We start from the raw sequence: 27,547 nt of genomic DNA on the forward strand, positions 1-27,547 counted from the left end.
TTAGTCCACCTCGTCCTCGTCATTTCGCTGTTTATACTTCGCGTTGGCATTGGCGAGGGAGTTGTTGGACGCCTTTCGCAGCAGCCCGCTCACACCGCTGCCAACACCCATATTACGCCCTCCGCCGGTGCTGAACGGGTTGTTGGGACTGCTCGGTTTTGGGTTCAGGGGCCCAGAGCCCTTCCTGTCTGCCTTCTGCCCCTGCCCCTGCTGCTGGGCCTCTTCCTCGGTGTCGTCGAGCTCGTCGCTGCTCGTGTCGAATAGGCTGTCGTTGTCTCCGTAGACATCGTCCGGCTTCCTTCGCTTGACCGCGTCCCTCTTCCCTGCCGGGCTCAGTCTGTTCATGTTCACACCAGGTTGGTCCGCATACAAGTTCGGGTCCCTACCCAGGACTTTGTCGGCCTTGCTTGGTGTCTTGCGCGGCGGGCTCGGCCTCTCGTTCCCATAGTGCCGGCCGGCGCCCTCCCAGTGGAGGGTTCCACGACGGCGGCGTTAGCTCCGACTCCACGTCGCCGCCGTCATCGGGCACGCCCCAGCCAGCAGCGCGTTCCCTAGCACGCTGCTCATTGCGCTCTCGCTCGATGCGTTGGGTGGCCTCGAGCCACTTGGGCGATGGCTCCCACGTCCAACCGTCGCCGGTGGTGTTGAGAATCGGTATGCTCCACAGCCAGGGGTTGTGCCCGAAGAGGTGCAGCAGGTTCCGCCTCCAGCCCAGGTCGAAAGCGTTGGGTAGCTTGCTGCTGTCCTGTTCTTCGAGGTACTCCTCGTATCTCTTGCGCGCGCGTTGGCGCTCCATCTCGTCGTAGGACATGTGTCTCGGCATGCCGCTGATCAGCGTCGTGTTCTCCTGGTCCCTCTGGACCCTCTGGCTCGGCGCCAGCGTTCGGAGTTCCTCGCCCTCCTCGGGCCGGCTGACTCCCGGCAATATGTTCTGGTGCGCATCCAGCAACTGCTGTCCGTAACGGGGCATCGGGACCCCTCGCCCGTCGGTGTGCTGTGCTTGGTAGGCATTCTGCAACGTCTTTCGCAGCGGCGAGAGGTACCTCGTCTTTTCGAGACACTCGATGGTGGTCTGCCCGCGAGCCGCCAACATTATGTGCCACGCTGTGAACGCGCCGACGACCAGTGATATGATTCCAGCAATGACACACAACACGATGTAGTTAACCGGCATGAGTGATTCGACGTACGTCACGTCATTGACAATCTCGTCCCAGGTCCAAGACCCCGCCACCAAGAAGCTGTACATGCTAAACAGGGTTGTATATATGAGGAACAGCAGGAACGCCTTGTGGTTGCGCAGTCCGATGCAGGTGGCGAGCCACGGGCAATGGTGGTCCATCTTGAGGACGCACCGCCTGCACGTCGAGCAGTGGTGCGCGCGGTCGGGCTTGCGGGCCTGGCATTTCTTGCAGAAGCGTATCTCCCCGTTGGACTTGACGGTGAAGGTGGTCGGGCTGGTGGTCGCACGCGGCTCGTGGGTGGGCAGGGTGCTGTACCCGCTGCCGTTGGTCGTGCTGCCGGGAGCGGTGAACACGGCGGTTGTGTAGGACCAGTTCAGGAGAGCGTAGAGGATGACGGCAAATAGCGATGACCATGTGCCTGTGGAGGAACGCGGCGAGAGCGCATTGTCAGCGAGCCGGGTCTCTCGGTACGGAGCCTAGAGCGGGCTTTCGGGCTCGGGACTGTGGGTGATCGTACCTATCCAACTTGATTTCTGGGCGTTGTACCCTATGTTACAGTCGACAAAAACGGCCCATGTTGTGATGCCGTAGACGAAGGCGAGTGGGAAATATGTGGCGCATCGGCAGCAACACCTCTCGATCCTCCTCGCCCAACGAGCCATGACAGAAGAAGCGTCTAAAGAGCGGCGCCCATCCATCGATGTGTCAAGAGTCCTAGGCTAATGACGCGAAGATTGAAACCATTTCAAATTGTAGAGTAGCAGAAGGGCATATCAGATGCAGGTGCAGCAAGGAGAAGAAGAAGAAGTGGTATAAGGAGCGACAGAGTCGTCAGGAGTGGTCACTGCACGGTTCGGCGCTGACGGCATGTCGTTGTTGTTGCTCCCAGGTGAGGCTGAGTGCAGATCGCCCCCAAGGGTGCGTGCAGCAGCGAATCAAAACCCCTGGTTTGAAACGGCTGCAGGGGCCGAGAGCATCAGTCAGCGGCTCCAACTGGTCACACCCCCTGTACGAGTCTACTATTGTGCTGTCGAGTACTACACGGCTTTATGAGTCCTCACCGTGTATGCGTCCTCACTTGCCTGGGTAGGATCATAGTTTGGGATTCCAACCCGCAACAGGTCTATCATACGACCTGCAATCGTCCTACAGCGACTACGTACAAGCATCTGTCCAACGATACTACCAAGGTAGGCAGATAGTGCGGACGGATGTTCCTGTCATACCCGAAGCAATTCTGCTCAATGCCCTTAGCAGCACCTGTACTCTATCAACCCTTCCTTCTTTCCCGTCGTTTCCGGGGTGCGAGGGAGCAGCGACTCAGTCTCAATGGGCTGCGAAGCAAGTCCCTGTGAAACAGTCTTCGCAGAATCTAAGACCAACTCGCTGCAGAACGTATTGATTTTGGTGGATGAAAAAAGCTCAGCCTCATGACCACCGACTGCCAGAACCGCCTCCACCCTTGGGCTCTGGCCACCGACTGAACTCAGATGGCTTAATCCGGCATTCCTTGTCCTGTTCGCGGAACACTGGTCCTTGATTCCATGTATCCCAGCCGAAGGCGGCAAGCTGCTGCCAGACGTAACCACCTTTCGGCTGCTGAGGCACCGCTGGTTGCCCCTGGATCTCAGGCCGTTGCTGCTTCTGCTGCTGCTGATTCTGCTGTGGTCGCTGCGGTGTTTGATGTTGCGGCGGTTGATGACGCTGCTGCTGATGCTGCCGATTCATGCCAGAACGCTGGCTCCAAGGGTTAGCACGTTTCTCTTGCAGCTGAAGCCGCGAGAGCGCATCTGCGGTGAGGGACGTCTCCGGACCAGAACCACCACGACCGCTGTCATGCTGCCGTCCGGGTGGCGTGAACCGCGGACCCTGTTTTCCGATCTGTTGCTGATGGTTGCTCAGGGCTGCTTCCGTGAGCCCCGGTCGACCAGTGGGGACTGACTTGCCTCCGCCGCTGAATCCATGCATCTGCATGTGACCAAAGGTTGGGCCTGAGGTCTTCTGCGGGCCATACAGCTCTTTGAACTCCCCCTGAAACTCAAATTTCTGAGTGTGGTCATCGAAAATGTCCCCGACCTCGATCATGCCCAATGTAAGCTGATCGAGGAATATTCTATACATGTCCTTCTCGGCAAACTCGCGATTTATCTTGCACTTCCTGCTTGGGGACTCGACGTGGGCAGCAAGAGAGAAAAGACTATCGAAGCGGTCTAGACAGGAAGGGCAAGTGAACTTTCTGCCGCTGTGGTTGGCTGTCCTGAGATGCTGTACGAGCGCGGCCTTGTTGTTGAAAGTTTTCCTACAATGGCGAAGTCCCAGGTTAGCAAGCTTGATGCTTTCGTGTAGACGTGTTGTCCAAAGACCGATTCAGGAATGTGACTGTGGCACGGTTTCCCCAGAGTGTTGTGCTCTTGGGACATGGGGCAGGTGACACGTGTTGAGCTAGGGAAAGGGAAGATGGTAGTCATTCTTACTTGCATGTTGCCTTGTGAGGGCACTTGTACTTTTGCAAGATATCATGCCAGCATTGCTGTGGATCGAAGTAGGGGCTATTCGGGTCGAAGCTGTCCCTCTTCTCGCCACTGGCACGCGCAAGTGCAGCTTGCTGGTTGGAATTCAGGTCCTGTAACTGCTCGGCAGTTGGCCTCTGGGCTGGGCGTGAGCCCGGAAACAGGTTCTTGTCCCGGGCCCAGCTGTTCTCCTCACACTTGCCCTCCAATGGGTTGTTTTGATCCCCAGTCAGGATATCCGGAGCATTAGTGTTTCCACGCAGATACTCGTGATGGGCCATCCTGGGGAAAGCCTCGTCTTTCGAAGGGATAGGCTCTGATGAAGCCCATGCGTTCGGATCGACAACCTCCCACTCCGACAGCAGATTGTGGCTTTCCTGCCACGAAGCTTCTGGGTCTGCATCGTGTCCAAGATACAAGGAAAAGTCCTTTTGTTTTATTCTGGGGAGCTCTTGCTTGCTCTCGAGATCAAGTTTCGCCAGACCTTTGGCGAAGGTAAACTTTGCCGCAAACCGAGCCTGAAGGGTCTCAATATCAAGCTTGCTGCACCGGCCAAGTTCCACATGCTCGATAAAGGATGACAGCGACTCGAACTTCACGGTGCAGCCTGGGCAAGGAAAGTTTTGCTTGTGACGGTGCGCCTGGAGACCGAGTTAGAGTCGTCGCCGCTGGGCACATCCCATGTAGAGCATTTGCATCCTCTCTTACCAGTCGCATGTGCTCGATAACCCCGCCTAGGGTGTGAAAGTCCCGGTTGCAGATTTCGCACCAGAGGTGCACCGAATCTTTTCCTGGATCTTTATTCTCATCTTGGATCTTCTTCGACTTGTGAGCGCGCAGGGCGTCTGTGGAAGGGAAAGTAGTGCAGCAGTAGCCACAGGTCGTAGGCCCGACCCTCTTCAACTTGGGGGGCCCTTCCTGCCATTCCTGACTGCTGTTCATTTTGAGACGCTGTGATGTCGATGAATGGTCTTTGTGAGCAGATGTGTTGAGGGGGAAAAGGATGTGCTGCTGCTGTTGTTTTTGTTATGGGTGGGAGAGGCTTTTCAGGCGCAGAACCGCCAGTTGGTGATTGAAAAGACTCCCAAAGCTTGGCTGAGCAAGCCAAAGGTGGAAGGTGCATGAAATGAGAACAGACACGTTTTGAAATCTGGCAACCCGAATGCATGGGATTGTAAATTGAAGTCAAGCACACACGTGTGTGCTGGGGAGACAAGAGTGGGTGCGAGCTTTGAGAGCTGAAATGGTGGGAGAGGGACAGTTCAGAATTTGGGAGATGTTGATGCCCAAGTCAACCAAATGTTTAGCAGGGAAGGAGCGCGAAGTGAGCAGCATGTATCTTGCCTACGAAGGTACCACTGGCGACCTACTGCGACGAGGACGACTGGTATTTATGAGAAACGGTCTGAAGCTCGCAACGAGACTCTTACCAGGAGCGAACGCACACTTGGACTTTTGTCAGTGAAAATCCGGCTGCAGCTGCAGTGGTCAGATAAGAATTGTGCACACTGTCCAAGGGCACGCAGAAGCCCAAGCAAGTGCTGCGAAGTGTTGTTATCAAAGCACGCCTACATTTGTACCTGTTTCAACTCATCTGGATGCACTTGGGTAGCTCTGCTTTCGACTAGACACACGAGCCTGCCAGACAAAAGTGCTCAGCCAAATCTTCCACACAAGAGCCGAGAGTATACGGTGGTTTACCAGGCCTGTCTCTTGGAAAACGCCCTCGTAGTCACTGAGAGCTCATGTAGAATCGAAGCAGCAACTGAGGTTTGCGGTGCTATACTCAGGATGCCACACAGTCCTCGTCAAACATCAATACGCCATCACAGACAAGCACCATGGGCTGATCCCGAGTCTGACAGTTTGGTATGTCCAGACAGTGATGGGAAAACGAGCAAAGCTTGGGCAAGTTCGACATCACCGGCTTGATATCAAGATCAACCACCGTCTGGCCATCTTTGTTGACAGAGCCAGCCATTCAAGAATTAAAAGCATAACTCGATGCCTGCACTGGTCTGACTGGACTGAGTGAAGTCTACATGGGAATTTTATCAGGCTCCAGAATAAATAAAACGGCCCGCCTTATTAAGAACCTCAGTTGCTTCCGGTAGGACATTCAGAGGGTGAAGTTCGTTGTGGGAACGTCGACCGCCCAGTTGGGTGAACCTAGGCTCTAGGCGCAGCAACAGGAGCTCATCCAGCGGCAAGTGGGGCGGGCTCCGCAGCGTCATCAGCCGCCCGCGTGTAGACCAGGTGTGTACAAGCAGTGTACCTAACAGCCACCTGCAGTGACCACCCGTCTACGGCGTCTCATCTTGGTCCGATTAACAACAAGACACATTGCAACCTGACAGTACCACTACCATCTTTTACTTTGTCCCGCTAGATCTCGCTAACCTACTTAGTTCTATTACCGTTCGAGATGTTCGTTTCCGACTGATGTCAAGCCACATTTCTTTTCCTGTGATACCCATCCCGATCACCTTCCTCCTTATCAGCAACACTCGAGACGTGCATCTTGCCACTCATTCCTTTGACCATGGCGACGAAATTTAATTCTAAATCGCCCACCATGAAGCGCATAAGTGAGTAATGCAGCCTCGCAGGGCCACCATGCACCCGCCCGGCCACTGAGACATCTACTGACAAGGACACCCACTCTGCAGTGCGCGAGGCTCAAGAGATGTCCAAGTCGCCCTCCCCGGACTACTCGGCTGCACCACTAGAAACCGACCTCTTCGAATGGCACTTCACCCTCCGCGGCCCACCCGGGTCCTCCTACGCCGACGGCCTCTATCACGGCCGCATAGTCCTCCCCCCGACCTACCCGCTCCGCCCGCCGTCCTTCCGCTTCCTGACGCCCTCGGGGCGCTTCGAGGCCAACCGCGAGATCTGCCTCTCGATATCGGGCCACCACGAGGAGACGTGGCAGCCGGCGTGGGGCGTGAGGACGGCCCTGGTGGCGCTGCGGAGCTTCATGGAGACGGACTCCAAGGGCCAGCTTGGCGGCCTGGACACCACCGACGCTGTGCGCAGGAGGCTGGCCACCGAGAGCAGGGGCTGGAGGTGTAATGCCTGCGGGGGGCGGACGAACGAGGAGATCATCAAGGAGTGCGAGGACGCCGCGAAGGCCGCCGAGGCGGAGGCAGGCGAGGGGAGCAGCAAGGCCAACGAGGTCGAGGTGCCGCCCGAGCTGAGCATGGGCTTCAAGGACGAGATGGAGAAGAACGCCGCGGCGGCCGCCGCCGCGGGGGGATCCGCTGGGGGAAGCATCGAGGCGACGGCGCAGGCCATGGAGGACGCCGAGACCGCGGAGCTGGCAGAGGGTTTCGTGCAGACGGTGCCGCGGGCAGATCTCGGCCCGGGCGGAGCCTCGTCAACAGCCGCTGGGCTGGCGCAGCCGGGCCAGTCGGTTCCCCAGCCCACGAGGACGGTCCCGCTGCCGAATGCGGCGCACAACACTGCCGTGCCGCTGCAACAGGCACAACTGCTGCAGCAACAACACACGCTCAACGACAGGGGCGTGCCTAAGTGGATAGATAGGGTCATCGCCGCGCTCGTCGTCTGTCTGGTGGGCATGATATTAAAGGTCATCGTCGGCCGGTAGCAGTTTGGCATTTGCGCTTGGCGTTGGGAGGCTGCGGAGCAAGGCGTTCTGATGTGGTTACATTCCCCTTTGGATTGACGGCAGGCTGGCACATAGATGCTCAAAAAGAGCCATGGACCGGTGCGAGGGCTGCTCTGGCTAGAGTACTCAATGTAGAAAGTTAGCGAACATTATTGTTCTCACTGGGCATCTTCTTGAACATGGCTATTCGTTTTCTCAATCCAAGAGGACAGACGTCGGAGGCATCGCCGCAGAATTATTACGGAGTCCGCCTTGATAGCTTTGTGTAGGTTTTTGTGCACGCAGGAAGTAAACGGATGAGTCCAGACGCCACGACTCTGATTGTTGCCCATATGGCGCCCTATCTACGTGGTAGTGCCCTAATCTTGAGGGCCCGCGCCGACCTCGAGCTCAACCAAGCCATGTCCGAATGATGACTAAATGTCCGCCTTGCCAGGCAGTTCACATTGATAAAAGCGCTTGGTTCCAAGTAACTTTCCAAAGCAGACGACACCGGTATGTGATGCTTCAATATGCTATAACCTCATTTACACAGCCGTCTTGTGCGGCGGCTTGCACGGAGCCTTGTGGTTCTCCATGGTGTAGCGAAAACATTGAATGCTTTTCCCAACCCGGACCGCTGAGCCTTTCCCCCTTTTCGGTGCAACCTTAGGTTGTTAAATACACGTGAGCCCATTCTCCAAAACCGTCCCCATTGGGTCACAAATGCAAGCATCGTCAGACGACTTGCATAACTTGAGGCTAGTTTCTTTAGCCCATAATCATGCCCTTCATGCTAGACATGTCGCCCTCCTTAGCCGCGATTTCGAAGTAGCTGTAGATGATACTTTTGTGGTTGTTAGCGGGTGGATCCACTGGCGGGAAAGGGATTCAATGACTTACGTGACAGCAAGGAGGGTTCCAGTTCCGGACCCAAGTGCGCCCATCAAATCGCTAGCAACGGAAAGAGCTCCGATGCAAGCGCCACCGAAGGCAGCGGCAGTGGGAATAATGCGCTTGAGCTCCTTGTACATGCTCTGGTCACGGTGGCCAGCCATGACCAGACCCTGGTCCTTGAGCTGCTTGGCAACGTCGCGGGGGCTGGAGCCAGAAACCTCGATCCAGGTCTTGGAGAAGATAGCACAGGCAGTGAGCATGTAGGCGATGTAGACGAGCGTGTGGATCGGGTCGATCAGAGCATCCTTCATGTTCAATGGTGGTGACATGTAGTACACGAGACCAGAGACAGGGGACAGCTGGCCAGAACCCTCCTTGGCCTCCCACACACCGAACAGACGGACCAGGAGGTTCTCGCCGAAGCGGGTGGCCAGCATCTGGGAGATGAGGAAGACGTTGGAGGATAGAGCCGACTGCAGCATGATGGGCATGTTGGAGGTGTAGAACAGGCGCACGGGGTAGGATCCACGAGCACCGCGCTGACGGGAGGACTTGACGGGGATCTCGACGCGGAAACCCTGGAGGTAGATGACAGCGGCGAAGACGACAAGGGTGGCCAGCAGGTTCATGATGTTGGGCAGGTTCTGCCTGTAGAAGGCCTCCTGCAGGGCGCGCTGCTTGTTGGGCCACGTCATGAGCAGGTGGAAGAGAGCGATGACGGCACCCTCGTACTCGGGGCCACGGCCAGTGTTGATGCTGGTCGGGGAGAAGGCCTTCCACATGATGGACTCGCAAATGTTGGTGGCGATGAAGAGAGAGATACCGCTGCCGAGGCCGTAACCCTTCTGCAGAAGCTCATCGAGGAGGATGACGATCATACCAGCGATGAAGAGCTGGAGGATCAGCAGGACGACGATACCGGCGCCAAGATCGGAGGGAGGGCCGTAGAGGCCAGTGAAGACGTAGACGGTGGCGGTACCAGCAGACAGAATGAAAGCGAACAGCTTCTGGGCGGTCTGGTAGAGCTCGCGGTCCGACTTGAGGTCGAGGTTGACGTCGATCAGGTGGGTGCCGGCCAGGAGCTGGAAAACCATGCCGGATGAGACAATCGGGGTGATACCGAGTTCCATCAGAGTTCCTCGATTACTCGCCATCATCATACGCAGCCAATATAGCGGGTCGGAGGTGTCTGAGGAGACGATGCCGTACAGGGGCATCTGGCTCATGACCAAGAAGATCAAGAGGGTGAGACCTGTCCACATCAACTTTTGGTTGAAGGGAACCTTGGTCTCGGGCTGCTGAACCTCTGGGAGGAACGGCACGAAAGGCTTGACCAGGTCGAGGAATCGTACTGCAGGGCCATTGCGCACACGTTAGCAGCTTGCCCAGACGCAATTGGCCACACGGCGCCATCACTGAGGCACGCCTGGTGCGCGAACGTGAACGCGAAGCTCGAGAGGTCGGGATCGCGACTGCACGAGGGCAAGAGGGCGACGGATGATCGACTTACGGCTACTCATGATGGGCGATTTTTGGCGGGAGTGAACTCGATTAGAGATTCATCCAAGAAAGGGGAAAGGGAAAAGAAGGCGAGCGGCAACGGCTCGGTTGAAGAACGAAATGTGGACAGAGGGTTGGAAAGGAGAGGAAGTTGATCGAAGGGGTCCTGAGCCGCGAAATAGTAGACAGATAGATCGCAGGTTGGGTTGAGCTAGCTAGGCTGGCTGTAATCTGGCTTCAACTCGGGCCAGGTCTGCCGGCTGGTGCCCTGGTGCGCTGGTGCGCTCAAGTCAGGCAGTCAGTGCAGGGAGCTTTGGTCCCAAATTGTTGATGTGTCCAGAACGGCAACCACTCAGAGCCAGGGGAGCCCCCCTGGCCACCAATTGATCGAAGCTCGGTGGAACGCCCGCCTCCACAACTCCTGCGACCCCACGTGACTCTGTCTAGCCGGCCGGCCGATTTGAGTTGGGTTGAACGACCCTGACCTTTGCGACTGCAATATTCGGAGCCGAGGCGGCCAGATCTTCAAGGCTTGGTTGGACCCTGAGAAACAAATGTGATGTCGCTGACACTGAACCCTCTCTCATGTGGTAGCTCATCGTTGACTCACCTGTTCGGATGATTTTCACAACCGTTTCCGGAATCATATGCTCAACACTCGTCTGATCTCACGGCTAGTCTCTAGGCATGTGCAATGCCATTCCACAATGTCGGCTCGCCAACCGCCCACGGCCCCATTGTTGGTCATCCTAGGCTCGACAGGTACAGGAAAGTCTGAGGTGAGGTATGACCACCATGGCGCATGCCACCACTGGGACTAATCTATCCTCGCAGCTTGCTGTAGATCTGGCAGTACGGTTCAACGGCGAGATCATAAATGCAGATGCTATGCAAATGTACAGGGGTCTGCCCATCATCACCAATAAGATTTCACTAGAAGAGCAACGGTCTATACCTCATCACCTTCTGGGCAACATCAGTCTGGACCACGAGACTTGGGTCGTGGGAGTCTTCAAGCGGGAAGCCAGTCGGACTATCCAGGAAATTCGCAGCAGGGGCCGGGTCCCTATTGTTGTCGGAGGTACGCATTACTACACCAATGCTCTTCTATTCAGAGACGGCCTGGTGGAGAAAAGAGATGGCTCCGCCGAAGAAACCCTGGTCCAAGACAACTCAGTCCAACATCCGATCTTGAATGGCACCACGGAAGCCATGTGGGAAAAGCTCAAAGAAGTCGATCCTGTCATGGCTGACAGGTGGCATCCCAATGATAGACGAAAGATTCGCCGTTCCCTGGAGATATTTCTCACCACAGGAAGGCCAGCATCCGAAATTTACGCTGAACAGCAGAGCCGGAAGAGAACAGACCCTGCGCCGCAACAAGACTTCTCTAAGCCTGACGCTCTGCTCTTGTGGGTGCACTCTGAGTCTCAAGTGCTGAAGGACCGGTTAGACAGGCGAGTCGACAAAATGCTAGACAATGGTCTCATGGATGAGATCACCGAAGTCAACGACTACCTACGGTCAAAAGTAGAATCTGGAGAGCAAATTGATCTCAGCAGGGGCATATGGCAGTCGATCGGCTTCAAAGAATTCCAGCCCTACCTCCAAGCCGTGGAGCGAGGCGCCAACGTCAAGGAACTCGAGAAACTGAAGCTCGAGTGTGTTGAAGTTATGAAGACCGCGACCAAGAGATATGCCAAGTACCAGACCAAGTGGATATCGAAGCAGATGTTACCCTTGCTGGAAGAAGAAGGAGACCAGGACAGGCTCTATGTGCTAGATAGCACAGACGTCACGCGGTACTCCGAGGATGTCCTTGATAAGGCCGCCTCCCTGACGCAACTATTTTTGGCCGGGGACGTGATGCCAGATCCCCCCAGCATATCAGATGCCGCCAACAATGTGTTGAATGCTGCCGTCAAATCTGCCTTGTCCGCGCAAGGCACAACCTGCCGAAAGCATTGCTCAGTTTGCGAAACAACTCTCTTGACAGAGGAAAGCTGGCAGAAACATATCCGAGGCAGAGCACACCGGCGAAAAGTCCGGCATGCAAAACAAACTGCGCTGGTTCCTGCGCAAGATATCGAGACCGCACTCGTGAAAGTTGAAACAAACCCAGTGGACTTGCCCTAACCTTGATGGCTGCAAGGTTGTCCATCCTGATTGTCAAACCAGTGGCCTCATACCTGTCATTTGAGTTCGGGCGTGAGGATCTCTAGACTTCTACGGACAAGTCCAAGTTTCTCGCTTTTGTTATAATACCTTGACCGTAAGCCTTCCTGCGAGACGAAGCGGTTCACCGTGGGCCTCACTCCCTCTGTGGGGGGGGGGGGGGGGGAATAATGCCTCATGGTGTCAAACTTCTCTACAGGCACTGCTAAATTCAAGCTTGACAGGTAGCCAAGCAAGAAATTTGTGATGAAGTCTCCCTTCATGTCTCATATCTTGCTGATATGCGTCGCATAGAAGTGACCGGCAAATCTGATCATGCATGATCCCTTACATCGTCTGCAAGCTTAAGTTTCTCTGAGAGAGTTGCCCACAGTCCAAGCCCTGCAATAATTCAGGGTCCAGTTCTCGTTTAGATCTTGGATTGCTTTCCTGTCCCCGGGGTTGAGGGGGGGGGCGCCTGAGACAAGAGATTTGTGAGTGTGACCAGGCTCCAAGGTGATGTACTAAAGCAAATGCGGAACGATCAGAAGCGGAACGTATCACACGGCTCTCAGTTCCGCGATTTTAGGCATTGAGGAACGTTGCGTGTGGCGCACGTGGGCGATGTCCGCACTTGGCTTCTCGAACGATCTGTGGCGTAGAAACCATGACAAACATAGCTGATCATGTGGAAATCATACACAGCCCATTGCACCTTTAGCTACTAAGAGTTGGTGGGCTCAATAACACCGAGTAGAGATGTCACTTCTGTTTCATCTTACCCCAATAAATTTGCCAGTTGGGGCAGACTCTTGTCTTGCTTCAGCCTACATGTTCATCCTACAATACCACTTCTACACTCTTCTGTTCTGTATGCATTTCGATTAAGAAGAATTGTATGGGACTTCATTTGCTTGGGTATAAAAAAGAACACAATGTTGAAAACAAGCCTACTAGGAACGGCACCACCTCATAACACTCCCTCCTCCTGACCCTAGGCTGCTAAATCATAGTAAATACAACTCCCCGTCCGGAAATTGTACACGAAAGCATGCTTGAGGCCCGCATCGCGGAACTCAAGCAGCATGTCCTGGACTTCACGCACGTACTTCTTCTCGGCGTTGGTGACGTCGAGCCTCCGCCAGGTGTCTGCCTCCGAGAGGCTCGTGCCCCTGATGGCGTTGAGCACGTTGTCGGTCGTCTCTATAGCCGCGATGGGCCCGTCCAGGAAGCCCTGGACGAGCTTGGCTGCGCTGCTCTGTGCCTGCTCGACGACGGTTTGTCTGTTAAACTTCTTAGACTTGGTCTGCGCGGTAAGGACGCGGACTCCTTGCTGGTGGTGGTTGTGGTTGGAGTACGGGAAGGGGCTCGTGTCGCCTAAAGAGTTGTTGCCCTCTGTGTGGGCTATCCCGCCGCGGGGCCGGGAAGATGCGGTGGTCTTCGAGTTGGAGTCGCGCTCGCGGATCTCGCCGCAGCCAGTTCAGCAGCTCCCTTGCCGGTAAGTCCTCATCGGGTACGTTGCGCCAGAATGTCTTGATCTTTAGTATGTCCGCCTTGACGATAATCATCCACGCGGGCTGCTCCTCTGGCCTGTCCGGGATCAGCTCGTCGGGTGAGCGAGCATCATCTGCAAGTTCTGCGCTGATGGTGTTGGTCTGTAGGGTACGCAAGACCTCGAGCGCCGTTGATCGCCTAATTACCGGGTCAAAACTGGCCACGAGAACATCGCAGCGTCTCTCACTGAAGAGGCCATGGGCTTCTTCTTCCGCGGCCCTCTTCAAGAAGGCCTTTCCACCACTCTTTGCGGGTACTTGCGCCAGCTTTTCCCATGGGAGGCTCACTCCAACAGCATGTCGCTCCCCCATCAAGCTACTACCCGCCTTGTGACGATGTTCCTTTATCAGGCTGTCGTATCTTCCTCCGGCAGCCAAGACAACCCTAACCTTCTTGTCGAACACGCAGGAAAACATGAGGCCGCCTCTGAAGAATGCTTCATTGACTGAGTACAGCGGACTGAGATATATCTTGGTTTTCACTCCAAGAACTTTGCAGTATTCGCAGACCTCCTTCAGATGGGCGATCGTAGATGAAGCCTTTTGGTAGAAGTCGGTGGATCCGAAAAGAGTCTTCAGCTTGGAAAATGTCTTCGCAGGGGTATCTCGAAAGTCGAAACGCTGAAGTTCGTCGACACTTGTCGCGGAGACGCCGCATTGAGGTGCACGTAATTCACCTCGAAGTTTCTGCCAGGTCACTCCTTGGACGTTGAGTTTGCTCAGTGTTTGCGCAGCTGCTCGCCTAACAGAGGGCTCGATGCCACAGTATTCGAAGATGAGCTGAAGGAGGTCAGAATGGCCAAGTTGGAATGCCATCTGGCTGGAAGACAGCGTCGGAAAGGCGGCAATAATATCATCAACCACTGATAGAACGCGGGCTTCATTCAAGGACAGGTCTAACGTGTTGGTCGCCACAATATCGAAATCCGCAACGCCTATTTGATTCGGTTGACCGCCGCCGTGTTGTTCCCGGTAAACGCTCCCGAACGAGTAAGAATGCTGGGGGATCGCATTTGTTGACTTAGCAAGCATGCGAGCACGGCCCATTTTGAGATCGAATGGTAGCTGCAGCAGATAGCCGTGGTTATCCAGTAGCCTGACCGCATTGGTATACTGGGACGAGGCAGGGTAGAGGCTCGGTGTGGGCACCTCAACGGCGCCGTGACACTTGAAGATGGAAATCAGTGTCTCCTTCACAACACGCTGACGAAGAAGCTCTGTAGCTGACAGAGTTTGTGCCTGCATGTCCCAAACAAAGTCTTTTGCACGGTCTACTTTTCTGGAGAACAATATCGACAGTATTTTCTCAAAGAATGGAGAGTTAGGATCTGCCACACCAGCACTGTGATAAACTTGTGAGCTTTCTGTGTCTCTAGTAGGCTCCAGCGCGAGAGAGCGCAAAGAGAACAGGAAGACGTCGGGATGGGGTGCGCGGAATCTTACATAGCTCGCCGAATAGTATCACTCTCCATCTCATCCGGAAGCTTATTGCTCTTCAATAGCTCGGTGCTGGAAGGACGCTCTTTTGGATTGTGAGTGAGCAGAGACATGATGATCTCTGCTTGAGCCGCGCCAGGGTCAAAATCAGAGGGCAACACAGGATGTGGCCTGCGAAGATCCTCGAGAACCTGGGCTCTTTGCATGCCAAGCATTGGTGGATAGCACATCTCGAAGAACATGATGCCCAGCGAGTACATCTGTCAGAATGGGACCGTTAGTAAGTCTCGCCAGTGGCTACACGAGGAAGCGTCGTCCAGATAACTGCTCTGCGCGTCCCATCTTTGTATCAAACCATCGAAAACAAACAAGACGGATGACAACGGTGTCACACCTGTACCAAATGGAAAGCAACAAGGAAGACGACGGGAATAGGTAAAGTAGTAGCAGCTCGCAGCACATAAAGTCTCAAGTGCAAGAGGGCCGTTGGGAGTTGACCTTGGTGTGCTGTTCATAAAGATGACAAGTACTCACATCGACCTTAGAGGTGTAGCTGCCACTACCACCTGATTTGACTTCCGGGGCAACATAAACTGATGTGCCGACACTTCTCGTCATGTCCTCTTGATCCATGACGGAGGCGTGTGAATGTGCCTTGTCTGAAGCTATAAGACCCTTGCTGGCCAGTCCAAAGTCCCCTATTTTGACATTGTTGACGCCATCTGGGCCAACGCTGATGAATATATTGTCTGGCTTAAGATCACGGTGGACGATGTTCAAGCTATTGAGCGCACAGAGTCAGCTGTCCCGCAAATACCAACTGGAAAAAGGAACCGCATACCTATGCACGTGGACCAGACCCTGCAGTATCTGACGGAAAAGTCGCCATACCTCCGTCTTGTTCTTGGCTAGATTCCTTGCGATGAGGTCACGAAGCGTCTAGGAATTTGTTAGCTCAGTACGAACGTGATGATAGCAATTTTCCGGAGCACGCCAGCCTCCGAATGTCGTCTCATGAGGGCACTCCAGGTAGATTATCAAAAAAGGTTCCTCCAAAATATTGGCAAGGCAAGCAAGCAACTTACCCGCTTCTCGCAATACTCCATGGAGATATACAATATTGTCCGGTAGGGCCTATGACTTGGTCGACGCATCCGCTTGCGTACGGGCAGGATATGTTGAGGCCCCTTGGTCCCATACGTGTCAGTCCCCGAGTCTTCATCCGATTGGTCTGATTCCTCTTCGTCATCGCTTGAATCATCGTCGTCATTAATGGCATTGTCGTCATCGTCGTCGTCGGCCTCACTGTCGTCGTCACCAAACTCAATGTCCAGTCGCCTGCTTGAAGAAATGAAGTCCAGGCCGCCTTGGCTTGTACCGAATTCGATGTTGAAATCACCTTGTGAGACAGTGTCCCGAGAGAGTTCCGTACCGCCAGCGTCAGTCGAAGCCTCCTCGTCAGTTGCTTCGGATACATCGTACACCTCCTCCAGCCAGGTGTTGAAGTAGCGTACAACAGCAGGGTGACTCAATTGGGAAAGGAGTCGCACCTCTTTCAGCACCTCCGTCAAGCCTCCTTGAGAGCCTGAGGAGATTTTCTTGATGGCGTATATTTGGCCGTCAAGCTTCTTGCGTGCCTTTACGACCTCACCGAAGCCACCTTTGCCTAGGCGGCCCTCTTCAACAAAGTCTTCCTTGTATCTAGATGAAGTAGGACCGCGAGTTGTCGTGGAGTTGTGCCTGGATCTACCGCGAATTGGTGTGATTTGAGGCAGAGAGGAGCCAAGTGTGGTGCTGGAATGACCCCCAGACGTATTCTCGACGAATAGAGGGGCGTCCGTAGCCAAGAACTCACTGGAGCTCAGCTCGAAAGCGCGCGGTCTCTTCTTCGGATCTGACTTGAAGAAGAAAGCAACCAATTCTTCTAATGCATCGGACAGCGACAGCGAGTCCATGAGATCTACCGGCGAGTGATACTTCTGAGCGACATCGAGACCGAGAATCATCTGGAGGAAGACGAGCCCGAGATCCCAAATGTCGGTCTTCTGAGTATACTGCGCTTTGGAGGCAGCCGCAATCTCAGGAGGAAACCAGTAGGCGGACTTGGCATCCCTCATAGAGGTCACTGCTTGGGTCGTTGTGCACAGGTTGTGCAGCTCTCTCTGATAACCGGCATCAGCCAGCTTGGGGATCATGTCGCCCGTTGACTCTGTGACCAACAAGATATTGCCGGGGTGTATATCCTGGTGTACGACTCCTTGGCTGTGGAGCCAGCCCAGAGCGTCGAGAAGATTGACAGTGCAGCTCCGGACCCTGTTAACATCCAGATGACCTGACCACCGCAGCAGCTTTTCGAGCGATCCGTCCTCGGCGAAAGGGCTCAACACGCTGACACTCCAACTCATAGCATTCGCGATGTCGTTAGCAGTGCGGCCGATCTTGTAATCAAGGACCTCGAGGACAGCCTGGTGACGGAGCTTTTTCATCGAGTCCAGCTCCGACTCTAATGCCTGAAGCTGCTTTTTGAACTGCACTTGGTCCTTCCCCGCAGAGTGCACCTGCACCTGCTTCAATGCGAGCCTGGGTCGCTTCTGGCCTGTTGGCAGTACTGGACGTACTTCGTAGACCGTTGTGATGGGCCCAGCGAGGAACTCGGTCTTGGCTGTGACCACACTGAAGACGATTGAGTTGCCTTCAACGTCAGTCAGCTTACAGAGCTGGTCGAAGACGATACGTTCACCCTCGGAATCTCGAGTGTCATCGTTGGGGCTGAAGGCGACATGGCTGGGCGGGTTCTTCCTTCTCGACTCCTTCACCCTTTCATCCTGTCGTTTGAGCTCCTGCTGTACCATTTGGCCCAGATACTTCTCCTCTTCCTTGGTGTCCTGGAGCTTCTTTTGCTCCTCTTTGTGCTTCTGTTCCTGCACAAGCTTAGCCATGGCAGCTTCGTGTGCCGCTCGTTCTTCCTCTAGCGTCGGGAGAGCGCGCCCAGCAATCTTTGCCTGAGCGGCCTCCTCGAGAATTTCTCTGATCCCTTCGACGAGGCTCGAATTCTAGCTAAGTTAGACACGTCCACCTTCTGTTTCATCTTGAAGACCAGCCAAACATCATGACAGACCATGTTCTGAGACGCAAGTTGTACAATTGGTCTACGAAAGGGGTAGAAGACACAATAAATAGTAAAGGCACAAAAAATAGCTGGAAACATACCAAAGGATCAAAAGGTGTGGGACGCTTCGAGGTCGGTCCTTGTGGTCTGAATGCTGGAAAAACCGATGTTGTATGGTCCGTAAAAACTCTGTTAACAGAACTCGCCAGTGTATAGTGTCTAATGTATGACATAGTTAGTCTGAGGGAAGCACACACAGGGAGTCAGTCTCTGTGGATACAACGGTGGTAACCTGACACTCTGTCAGACCCTACCATCACGAAGCTGGTCCGGGCAGTATTCACGATGAATCACGAGCAACCCAGGAAGGACGACGATACCAGTCTGGAGGTACGCCTGCTGAGGCTAGCTCAGGCCAGATCCCCTGCCCAGATCCGTAGGCGGGGTCGTCTCTCCTGTAGGGAATACTAACAACCTTGGACGGCCCAAGTTAATTCAATTCAGCTCATATCGTCCAACATATCAGGAAGACTACAAGAAAGATTACACCTGGGACGCGGACAAATATAACCAATCCTTGGCTTCATAGCAATCAACCTAGAAAATAATGTGCCCATTTACTGCGAGCCCAGAGTGAGTCTTAAATGCTGTCAGCATACAAAGTACACAGTAGGTGGTGCATCAGAGTGGGCAGGTCCACATTGGAGAGCAACAGTCTACAGCTCCGTCCAGGGGAGCACAACCAGCACAAATGTGAATGCACGCGACACACCGGGATCCATGTAAGGGGGAAGAACTCGTTTTGATATAACGCTCCATGTCTCTCTTGCCATCTGATTCCATCTCTTGATGCAAAGTGCTGACGTCCGTGTGTCCATACGTCTGTCTCCATTGGAGCTTCCGCTGCAGCTTAGCGCCGGCCGACCTTGGGACGGCCTTCAGCACGGTACCACCTGGGCACCTGCCAGCAATTGCCCGGCCTACCGCCAAGCACCCAAGTAAACATCCAAGAAACGCGACGCTCCAGCCCTCTGCCCGGATCGCGTTAATCACCTACATTCCAGCCCATTTGAAGAGCTTCATGATTACAATTGACTCTTAGCAACATCACCTAAAATCCGCCCTCAACCGTTGCCACAATGCTCGGCTGGGCCTTGCACAAAGCAACGGGCAACGCGCCCCAGAACGCGCCGACCCCAGGTCCAGGTACTGCTGCTCGCCCATGAACCGCTTCGAGCACATCCACTTACGCGCTTCGCCTACAGATGATACCTTTGTCGAACAACCAAGAAAATCGCCGCCCTGTTTTGCAGCGAGGCATTGCAAACGCTCCCGCTCCAACCCTGCCCCCAGTCGAGGCCATCCTCTGGGGGGAAAGGGAGACGGGCCCCGCCGCAAAGTCACGCCAAGCCCTCCCCGCGAAGACATAATAGTATCCCCACAGACGGGGGTGGGCTGGCTTCTTTATAATTGTTTGTGTGGTGGCAGCAAGCATATACCGAGTAGAAGAGCTGCGAAGGGGCGAGCGAAGCAGCCGAGGGGGGAGCGTGGTTGGGGGTGCACGTTGCATACGTTGGTATGAGCATCCCTTTCTAAACACCGTTGGCGGGGTGGGTGTTCTGCTGTCTTTTTATGTGGTCAACCTCCTCTCGCTCGCCTTTTCCCATCTGCTTTATTTCTATGCTCTCTTCATCTCTTGTGTCATTTAATAGCTTTTTGTCTCCTCTTGTTGCTTTTTCTGTTTTTTTTTTTTTTTTGGAACGCCTCTAGTAGAGTATACGAGACTTTTGTCGTGGTTGTGTGTGTATTGTGGAACTGGGTCCTCTGTGCGTTCGTCAGGTACCTCAATGAAAGGGCTGGGTGGATGGTGGGGGGGGGCGATGGCGTTGTTTGTGGGAGCACACGAAAGTCGGTTAGGAGGTGTGGGGACACGCACCCTCTCTCCCCCCCCACCGCCCCCCGCCGCGCAACCACCACCCCCGCCAATCACAAAACAACCACAACCCCCAACAACCCACACCCCGAAAACCCAACCCACCGCGCAACACAAGCAACTCACCCCTTGTTGGGGAGGAACCACCACACCCCCCAAACAACACAAAAGGGAAAAAGAGAAAAAGAAGAACAGGATATCGAAAACAAGAACAAAAACTCAGCAAGCAAGAAAAAGGCATAAACAATATCACAACAACCACGGGCGAGACCAAGCAAACCCACAAAACCCCACACTCAGGCTCCCAATGCTTGTAATAGACACACACAAAAAGAACAGAACCAAATCAACATCTGGGGCAGGTCATGGAAGACACCGAGAAGTGGGGGGGTGTATTTGGCCGGGGGGGGGTGGAGTCGCTTTGTGGGGCGTGTTCTGAAGGGTGTGTAGAAGAGGGGGAGAAAACAGACGGCGCGGGGGGGAAAGAAAGGAGAAGAGGGCGGAGTGTGAAATGGTGGGGGGGAAATCGGGGCGGGGGCGGGGGTGTGTAACTCTTCTCTAACTAGATTCTTCTGGGTATCTAAATTAAAAAGTACACATCTCACCCCTCAGCAGAAGGGAGAAAACAAGACAAAGACACAACAGTGCCAGAAGGGTATAGTAAATTGCGGTGGATCTGGAGTCGGTCTATTTAGTAGGGGTGGGTCGTATAAATAGGACAACGCAGATTAAGATAGGAGGGGGGAGGGGCTTAGGAGTCGGGCGAGCCCCCCGAAGATGAGAGCGGGACTTTACACGAAACAGGAAGAGAATGTGTGAGTGGGATTTATGGGTGGGTGGGGCGCGAAAAAAAGGACGGCGCGAAACCAAAAAAGGCGACACGCGAGACCCAGGGCGCTAGAGAAACAACCGAGGCAAAAAGGGCAAGCTAAGAGGGGAGACATGAGGCAAGGACCAAGAAAAGCCGTGAGCACAGTCCGAAACACAAAACAACAAAAAACCAACTCGAGATTAATATAACAAAACGACAAGCGCCAGCGCAACCATCACCGGCAAAGACGAGACAAGTGGCCGAGCTGAGTGAACCAAGCATGGCCAAACTGAAAAGACGACAAGGAGGACACGCCAATACAACCAGCCGATTACGAATACCCTCCAGAAATAATAAGATCAAAGCGGCTAAATTATCACAGACCCCAGCAAAGGCCCCTCTCGACTTGCTGTCGACCGACGCCCAATGGCGCATGGGTTCCTGGGAAGAGAAGAGTTCGTGATGGGTCCAACCAGGCGCGAACCACACGGCGCCCGTCGTCGCGGGATAGAGGATGCAGTGTCCCTCAACAATCAACCCACTGGCCCAAAAATCGAGCCTCGGCTTACAACGCGTCACAACGCTTATCAAAAGGCGAGGAAACAAAGGGGAGAGAGAGAGGAAGATTCACTCAGGAGCTCTGCAGATCGAAAGTCCTCCGTAGAGGACATGCCCGACCGATCGCCTGTGTTACCTACGCCTCGGTTATTCAGCCGCTCGTGTAGATGAATAGGCTTCAGGAGCCTGGCGACCGGCTCGATCACCAGCTTTTCCGGGTCCCCAATAAGAAAGTTCGCCATGGGAACAAACCCGCTGTAGTCGCAAATCAGCCGAACGGGCCATCGGGCGATATCTGTACAGGGTGGTCAAAAGCTCCACGGCCGCAAGGGTACAGCTTTCTGCTGAACCACCCCGCCTTGACCAAGGAGACCACAAGTCGCGGGAGCTCTTGGTCGGGACAGACAAGGCCGAAGAACCTCTGAGCGCGACCACTGCCGGAATAATCCTACGCTGATGCATGTTTCCTCCAGACCATCGTCTCTTCCTGCTGATCGACGTGCTTGCGCGATACGCCAGGTTAAAGACAAGGAGTAGCGGAACGACGACGGGGCCGCGACGAGTGCCAGCACTGCCTGTCAAGGAAAACTTGAGGGGAGCGCGAAACTGAGCGAGAACAAGTTCTGTTGTAATGGAAGCAGGCATAGCGGGCTTGTACGCTGGCGAGGATGATTCATTGTTTGGATTAGCGACTTTGCACAGGGCTAGTGATGATACTAATTTTTCCTCAATTTGGTTGGTCCCCTGAGTACCCTGGAATTGCCATGGCGTTTGATAACGTATGATTAGTGTACGTGTATTTGTATGTAATAGTGGGGAAATATACTGGCGATAAGGTAATTGAGGGAGCATAGGCCGTGTGAACGCGTGAGCGTGCGCTGTTAAAGACCCGCACCAGGTCCTCAAAGTGATCCAAAAAACAAGAGAATGACACTACCAACACATTACTGTCTGTCGCTGCACTTCTAATACTATATATCTCAAAGAATATCACTTGGTATCATAAACTCGAACCACCCGAGGAGAACACACGACACCGTGATCGGATAAACCTAAGTGCGAGACTGATATCCGAGAGAACCATGGCGCAGTGATTATGAGTGCAAGCCAGTCATCCGCGCCTGATAGACAACCTGCAGAGCAGCAGCCGAGCTGAACGGCGACAATCAAGTGGACATTTGGTCACATGGACGTTGCCGCTCATCAACAAACCAGCGTTATCACACTCAGATAGTAAGCCTCACCACAGAACTCAGAAACAAACCAGTAGGGGAGTGACCACCAGTGAAAGATAACCCCTAACGATTACCGCAGCAAGCATGAGCCACTTCCTCGCCCCGAAGTAAAATCAGAACTGCCCCTACGCACAGTCGCTTCAGCAGCCAATCTAGTCAGTACTCCGCCTTCACGCCCTGCCCCTAGGCTCGTTCGCCTTCACAGCCGGCCGCTCGCGAGCCCGAGTGGCGTAGCCATCGCAGGCTCGGGCACATTAAGCACCGGATCGGTCTACCGTTCTACGCCCCGCCAGCCTGCCTGGAAAAAGCATCGGTCTGCGCCCGTCGCCGTTTGGGTGTTTGTGGTTCACAGTGTGTGGACCTCTGTCCTGGTCCTCCGTCTCTGGTCGCTCCTGGGGGGGGTGTTTCCTACCAGCCGGAATCTGTCTTCCTGGCTCGCCAACGTTATTCCGACAGCGCTACAGATGCCCGGATTAGAGATAGGACAAAGATTCGCCCGAAAAAAGGTGAGACTCGTACGATGGCGGCTTGGTCATGGTTGCACACGTTCGTTGCTTTGTTTTTTATTGTCTGGTATGGCGTGGCAGGCAGTTGGCCGCTTTTGTTTAGGTTGATCAGCTGATACTGCTCGTTTTCTGCGTTAATCAAGATCGTTCGGCGCTATTCTCTTGGCGTGGGGGTGGTGGTGGTGTTTGTTGTTTACGTGTGGTGTTCCTGGTGTGTTTGAGTTACGTACATTGGGCCTGGTCGTAAGTGTAGTGGTGACCTTCCCTGATGGGCGGTGTGTCCAAGGGTCTTTTTCCGCGTCCGACTGTTACGACTGTGGCGCTAGGCCCCGAGGGCGGCCACCGTCTGTCGAACGCGCTGTTTGGCGAACAGTGACTGCACGCTTGCGTCGGGCTGGGCACTAGCAGCAAACCCCGGGAGACTCGTGATAGTCGGCCGGCGGCGTCGTGGCGCAGGGGCGCGCCCTGCTGACAGGCGGCCCATCTCGCGCCGCTGTTTGGCGTCGTCTGCCGCGTCGTCGGGCTGGGCCTGCACCAGACGGCGTATATCTTTATGCTTGGCCACGTCAAGGCATTGATATCCGCGGCCGTCCGGGCCAACCTGCTGGGCCCGTATCAGGCGCAGCGGGTGCTGGCGAGCAGCGAGGTGATGGGGATGATTTCTGCGGCTATTGAGAGGGGGTGGGAGACGCCTGTTGAGGAGGCGGGACAGAGTGTGCCGGTGATGGATCTTTGGATTGGGAGGCACGAGGTTCTATACAGTAGAATATTCAACAGTTAGAGGCTGTGTTTGGGTGTCTGCTACGTAGTATCAAGTTGGCATCCGTTTGAGAGTGCCATCCATTATAAGCCGTGCCAAAGTGGCCGCTATGCTTCTAGTCGCTATTATCATCGCTGTCATACGAAACTAATGGGCCTGCCGGGGCTTTCTTCTCCTTGGACGCGACCGCCACTTGTGCAGATTTCAGTGCCGCCAGCGTGCTACTAGAGAAGATCCCATTCTCCTCGAGCTGCCTTTGAGTCTCATCTGCCGCAGCCTGCGCCTCGGTCTCTCCGCTCTCGAGCATCAAGCGCTGCTGCTGCTCCAGATCCAACTGATCGCCATGGCCTGCCCTTGCCCTCGGATTGACGGCATTCTCTCCCCTGGCAAAATGTACTTCGTCCGGCGCCTCGTAGCCTTCCAAGCCATAACTGCTCTCCAACTTTCTCCTCTTCCTCGCCTCCGGGTCTCTGCCTTCTATCTCGGCAATGAAATCCTCCGGAAGCGCGCGGCGGACCGCCTCTGCAGCTTGCTCCTCGATTCTCCTTGCCTCTCTTGCCTGCGCCATTGGGTTGGGGTCGGCCGTCGCCCACCGGACGTTCAGGATCTCGCTGTGGTCCAGGCTCTGATGCGCCATTGCCTCCTTCGCGAACTGAGCGTTGGCCTCGTTGGAATATGTGATGAAAGCGACGCCCCTTGTGTTCAAAACTCTGATCCGCTCGACCTCTCCCCACTCAGCAAAGTGACGCGCCACGATCTCCTCGATATCGTCGCTGACATGGATTCGTCCGGCGTATATGGTGCGATTCTGCCTCATAAATGAGCCTACGCCGCCACCCATGTCGTCGCGGTAGTCGCTGAACTTGTCACGGCCGAAGCAGTCGACGTTGGGGTTGAAAAGGTCGTGGATTGTGGGTAAGCGGTGCAGGTATTCGCAGTCTTGACCCTTGGGACCTGTCATAACATCGATTGTTAGCAAGATGTCCCTCTAAGCAGGGGCGAAGGAGAGAATAGAGCCAGGGGAGGCTTACATATCCCTCGCGCAAAGAACAGGCAGAAGTAGGAGCCGGACACCTTGTCTGCCTTTGTGTATCCAGTGTCCTTCGCGATGTTGCATCTTCCTTTTGCCGCTTTCTGGGATGCGTATTTGTCCTCGCGATCGCCACCGGACCATTTGTTGTACCAGATATTGAAGATGGTTCCGGTCTGGGGTGGTGGTTCCGACTTGATGAGGGCGGGATCGATTTGCGGTCGCGCTGGGCGCTTCTTCTTCCTGATGATCTTCTTCACTTTCCTGGCAGCAGGTTCCGCAACCTCATTGCCTGTTGTGGTGAGCGCGAGCTCTTCGTGGGGTTCTTCCGGGGCGTCAGCCATCTTCGTTTGGTGATGGCAAGAGGCGAAATTTGGTAGTGGAAGGATGGGTAGAGATTTGGGTTGAGAAGTGTATAAAGTAGAAGGCACGAGGCTGACCAAGTAGACCACTGTACCCAAGGAAAGATCACTGCAGAGCGAGCTTGGGGCAAATTTAAGTGGGGCACGTAAAGCCCAGTGTGCCCCTCCACTGCTGCCGCTGCACTCACCTAACCACATATCTCATTCATTCGAGACTCACCATACACGGAGATCCGTTTAACGAGGGACGGAAAGAGGAACGAGCGCCATTTCTGTGGATGCTCTGCCCTCACGCGGCTTATACTCCAGCTTTTCGCCTCATTCGATGCGAATTGTCAAGTGTCCGATCTCATCGCTCTCGACATACTCTACCCGGGTAGTGAAGACCTGGTTATATGTGGGAAAGGGTCACGGCGAACATCACTGAATCTCTAACCCGGTTCGACGGACAACTCTCTTCCACCGAAATATACATCTTTCTCCAGTACTCCATCGTGACCTCTGGTCACACCCGCCGCAAAGATGGTCAACATTGTACGTATCTCCACGAAAGGCTTCGCTCCTTCTTGCCTGTGTTCCGGCTTAGTCTCTCCTTCCCCGGCGGTAGAGACCAAGGTGGAAGAAGGCAGCAGGAGCCGTTCCTGTGCGCCTTCTCTGTGCTGGCCATGGCTAACTCATGTACCTGCGTAGACGGACAAGATCAAGGAGATCGAGGATGAGATGAAGATGACCCAGAAGAACAAGGCGACAAACTATCACCTAGGTCTTCTGAAGGGCAAGCTTGCCCGGCTTCGCGCGCAGCTTCTCGAGCCCGGTCCTGGGGCAGGAGGTGGTCCCGGATCGGGCTTCGATGTGAGCAAGAGCGGCGATGCGCGGATAGCACTGGTGGGGTTCCCATCCGTGGGAAAGTCCACCTTCCTCTCGAAAGTCACCAAGACGAAGTCGGAAGTCGCGAGCTACGCCTTCACGACTCTGACGGCCATTCCCGGTGTTCTGGAGTACGGAGGCGCAGAGATCCAGCTTCTTGATTTGCCTGGTATTATCGAAGGCGCGTCAGAAGGAAAGGGCCGAGGAAGACAGGTCATTTCCGCAGCCAAGACGAGTGACTTGATTTTGATGGTTCTAGACGCCACAAAGAGAGCGGAGCAGAGGGCGCTGCTCGAGGCCGAGTTGGAGGCCGTTGGCATCCGCCTGAACCGGGAACCACCGTGAGTCCTGCCAAGAAGGCTCTTGCCCAGATCGCCGCTGACCAGAAGCCTGTAGTAACATATATCTGAAGCCGAAGAAGGCAGGCGGCATGAAGATCAACTTCCAAAACACACCCAAGAACCTTGACGAAAAAATGGTGTACAACATCTTGCGTGACTACAAGATACTCAACTGTGAGGTTCTCGTTCGTGACGACGAGGCAACGGTGGACGACCTGATCGACGTGATCATGAAGAACCATCGTACTTATATCAAGGTGAGTCTAAAGCTACACCTTCCTCTCCTCACGAGTTTGAGCAAACGGTGTAAAGTGCCTGCCTTTCAGCGGCTACTCCTGCCCCTTTCCTTTTTTGGGGGGGGGGGGGGGTGGGGGTGAAACCACTTACTGATGTGACCGTAGTGTCTTTATGTCTACAATAAGATCGATTCCGTCTCGCTCGACTTCCTGGACCGGCTGGCACGTGAGCCCAACACTGTCGTCATGAGCTGCGAGCTCGACCTGGGCATCCAGGACGTGGTTGACAGGTGCTGGAAGGAGCTGGCACTGATACGGGTGTACACGAAACGGAAAGGCATCGAGCCGGACTTCAGTGAAGCGCTGATCGTGAGGAGTAATAGCACCGTTGAGGATGTATGTGATCGAATTCACAGAACCCTCAAGGATACCTTCAAATTCGCCATGGTGTGGGGCGCAAGTGCGAGGCATATACCACAACGAGTTGGATTGGGACATGTGGTGGCAGATGAAGATGTTGTATATATCTCTACAGCGTGGAAGGCGTAGAAGGGAATATATCACTGCGGATCCAAGCATTTCCTTTGCCAAGAAAAAATCGTGTCTGCGCTCTATTGTTCTCGGGCAGTGTATTATGCTGGTCATCAATTCGTTACCCAGGGGGCGGGATTCGGTATTCCCTCCCGCTTCCCCCCTAACCCATCAAAATGCACCTCTGGTATAGTTCCCTCTTCCTGACAAACGCCGAAGCCCTTAAAACCTTGGGACCGCCGATCCAGCCAACCCTAACCGAGAGCCCATCCATCATCAATTAAGTGAATTGGACAAGCAAGCCCTGGCATATCGGGCATAAAAAAGCGAAGGGCATCAGTGCCGGAAAACCCAATCCCATGGGGGCTGAGAGGGAAGAGTCCCAATCCATATCTGACAAAGGAGAACTTTTCGTTAGAACGA

The 27,547-nt window shown here is 54.6% G+C and overlaps 7 protein-coding genes across 7 annotated transcripts; 3 read left to right on the plus strand and 4 right to left on the minus strand.

Annotated features, from left to right (window-relative positions):
• On the minus strand, nucleotides 1-4,636 carry INS49_005119 (uncharacterized protein; the record flags this gene model as incomplete). The annotated part of the gene is made up of 5 exons (XM_043165906.1): nucleotides 1-337; nucleotides 387-1,602; nucleotides 2,627-3,483; nucleotides 3,659-4,335; nucleotides 4,403-4,636. 5 exons carry the CDS (start codon nucleotides 4,634-4,636, stop codon nucleotides 1-3), a joined length of 3,321 nt encoding a protein of 1,106 aa, XP_043017383.1.
• A 1,633-nt stretch (nucleotides 4,637-6,269) lies between these two features.
• On the plus strand, nucleotides 6,270-7,304 carry INS49_005120 (uncharacterized protein; the record flags this gene model as incomplete). The annotated part of the gene is made up of 2 exons (XM_043165907.1): nucleotides 6,270-6,282; nucleotides 6,364-7,304. 2 exons carry the CDS (start codon nucleotides 6,270-6,272, stop codon nucleotides 7,302-7,304), a joined length of 954 nt encoding a protein of 317 aa, XP_043017384.1.
• A 771-nt stretch (nucleotides 7,305-8,075) lies between these two features.
• INS49_005121 (uncharacterized protein) lies at nucleotides 8,076-9,721 on the minus strand (the record flags this gene model as incomplete). Its single annotated transcript, XM_043165908.1, has 3 exons — nucleotides 8,076-8,151; nucleotides 8,208-9,552; nucleotides 9,712-9,721. The coding sequence occupies 3 exons, from the start codon at nucleotides 9,719-9,721 to the stop codon at nucleotides 8,076-8,078; spliced, it is 1,431 nt and encodes a 476-aa protein (XP_043017385.1).
• Nucleotides 9,722-10,408: 687 nt separating this feature from the next.
• INS49_005122 (uncharacterized protein) lies at nucleotides 10,409-11,805 on the plus strand (the record flags this gene model as incomplete). Its single annotated transcript, XM_043165909.1, has 3 exons — nucleotides 10,409-10,480; nucleotides 10,536-11,635; nucleotides 11,712-11,805. The coding sequence occupies 3 exons, from the start codon at nucleotides 10,409-10,411 to the stop codon at nucleotides 11,803-11,805; spliced, it is 1,266 nt and encodes a 421-aa protein (XP_043017386.1).
• Nucleotides 11,806-12,849: 1,044 nt separating this feature from the next.
• On the minus strand, nucleotides 12,850-17,966 carry INS49_005123 (uncharacterized protein; the record flags this gene model as incomplete). The annotated part of the gene is made up of 7 exons (XM_043165910.1): nucleotides 12,850-13,320; nucleotides 13,373-14,750; nucleotides 14,852-15,105; nucleotides 15,380-15,626; nucleotides 15,687-15,784; nucleotides 15,931-17,898; nucleotides 17,964-17,966. 7 exons carry the CDS (start codon nucleotides 17,964-17,966, stop codon nucleotides 12,850-12,852), a joined length of 4,419 nt encoding a protein of 1,472 aa, XP_043017387.1.
• Nucleotides 17,967-23,319: 5,353 nt separating this feature from the next.
• On the minus strand, nucleotides 23,320-25,131 carry INS49_005124 (uncharacterized protein; the record flags this gene model as incomplete). Its single annotated transcript, XM_043165911.1, has 3 exons — nucleotides 23,320-23,751; nucleotides 23,906-24,711; nucleotides 24,789-25,131. The coding sequence occupies 3 exons, from the start codon at nucleotides 25,129-25,131 to the stop codon at nucleotides 23,320-23,322; spliced, it is 1,581 nt and encodes a 526-aa protein (XP_043017388.1).
• A 540-nt stretch (nucleotides 25,132-25,671) lies between these two features.
• On the plus strand, nucleotides 25,672-27,350 carry INS49_005125 (uncharacterized protein; the record flags this gene model as incomplete). Its single annotated transcript, XM_043165912.1, has 5 exons — nucleotides 25,672-25,683; nucleotides 25,840-26,357; nucleotides 26,413-26,614; nucleotides 26,759-26,989; nucleotides 27,318-27,350. The coding sequence occupies 5 exons, from the start codon at nucleotides 25,672-25,674 to the stop codon at nucleotides 27,348-27,350; spliced, it is 996 nt and encodes a 331-aa protein (XP_043017389.1).
• Between the last annotated feature and the right edge of the window lie 197 nt (nucleotides 27,351-27,547).

The sequence above is a fragment of the Diaporthe citri genome, assembly GCF_014595645.1.
Source record: "Diaporthe citri strain NFHF-8-4 chromosome Unknown scaffold_15, whole genome shotgun sequence".
Classification (NCBI taxonomy): domain Eukaryota; kingdom Fungi; phylum Ascomycota; class Sordariomycetes; order Diaporthales; family Diaporthaceae; genus Diaporthe; species Diaporthe citri.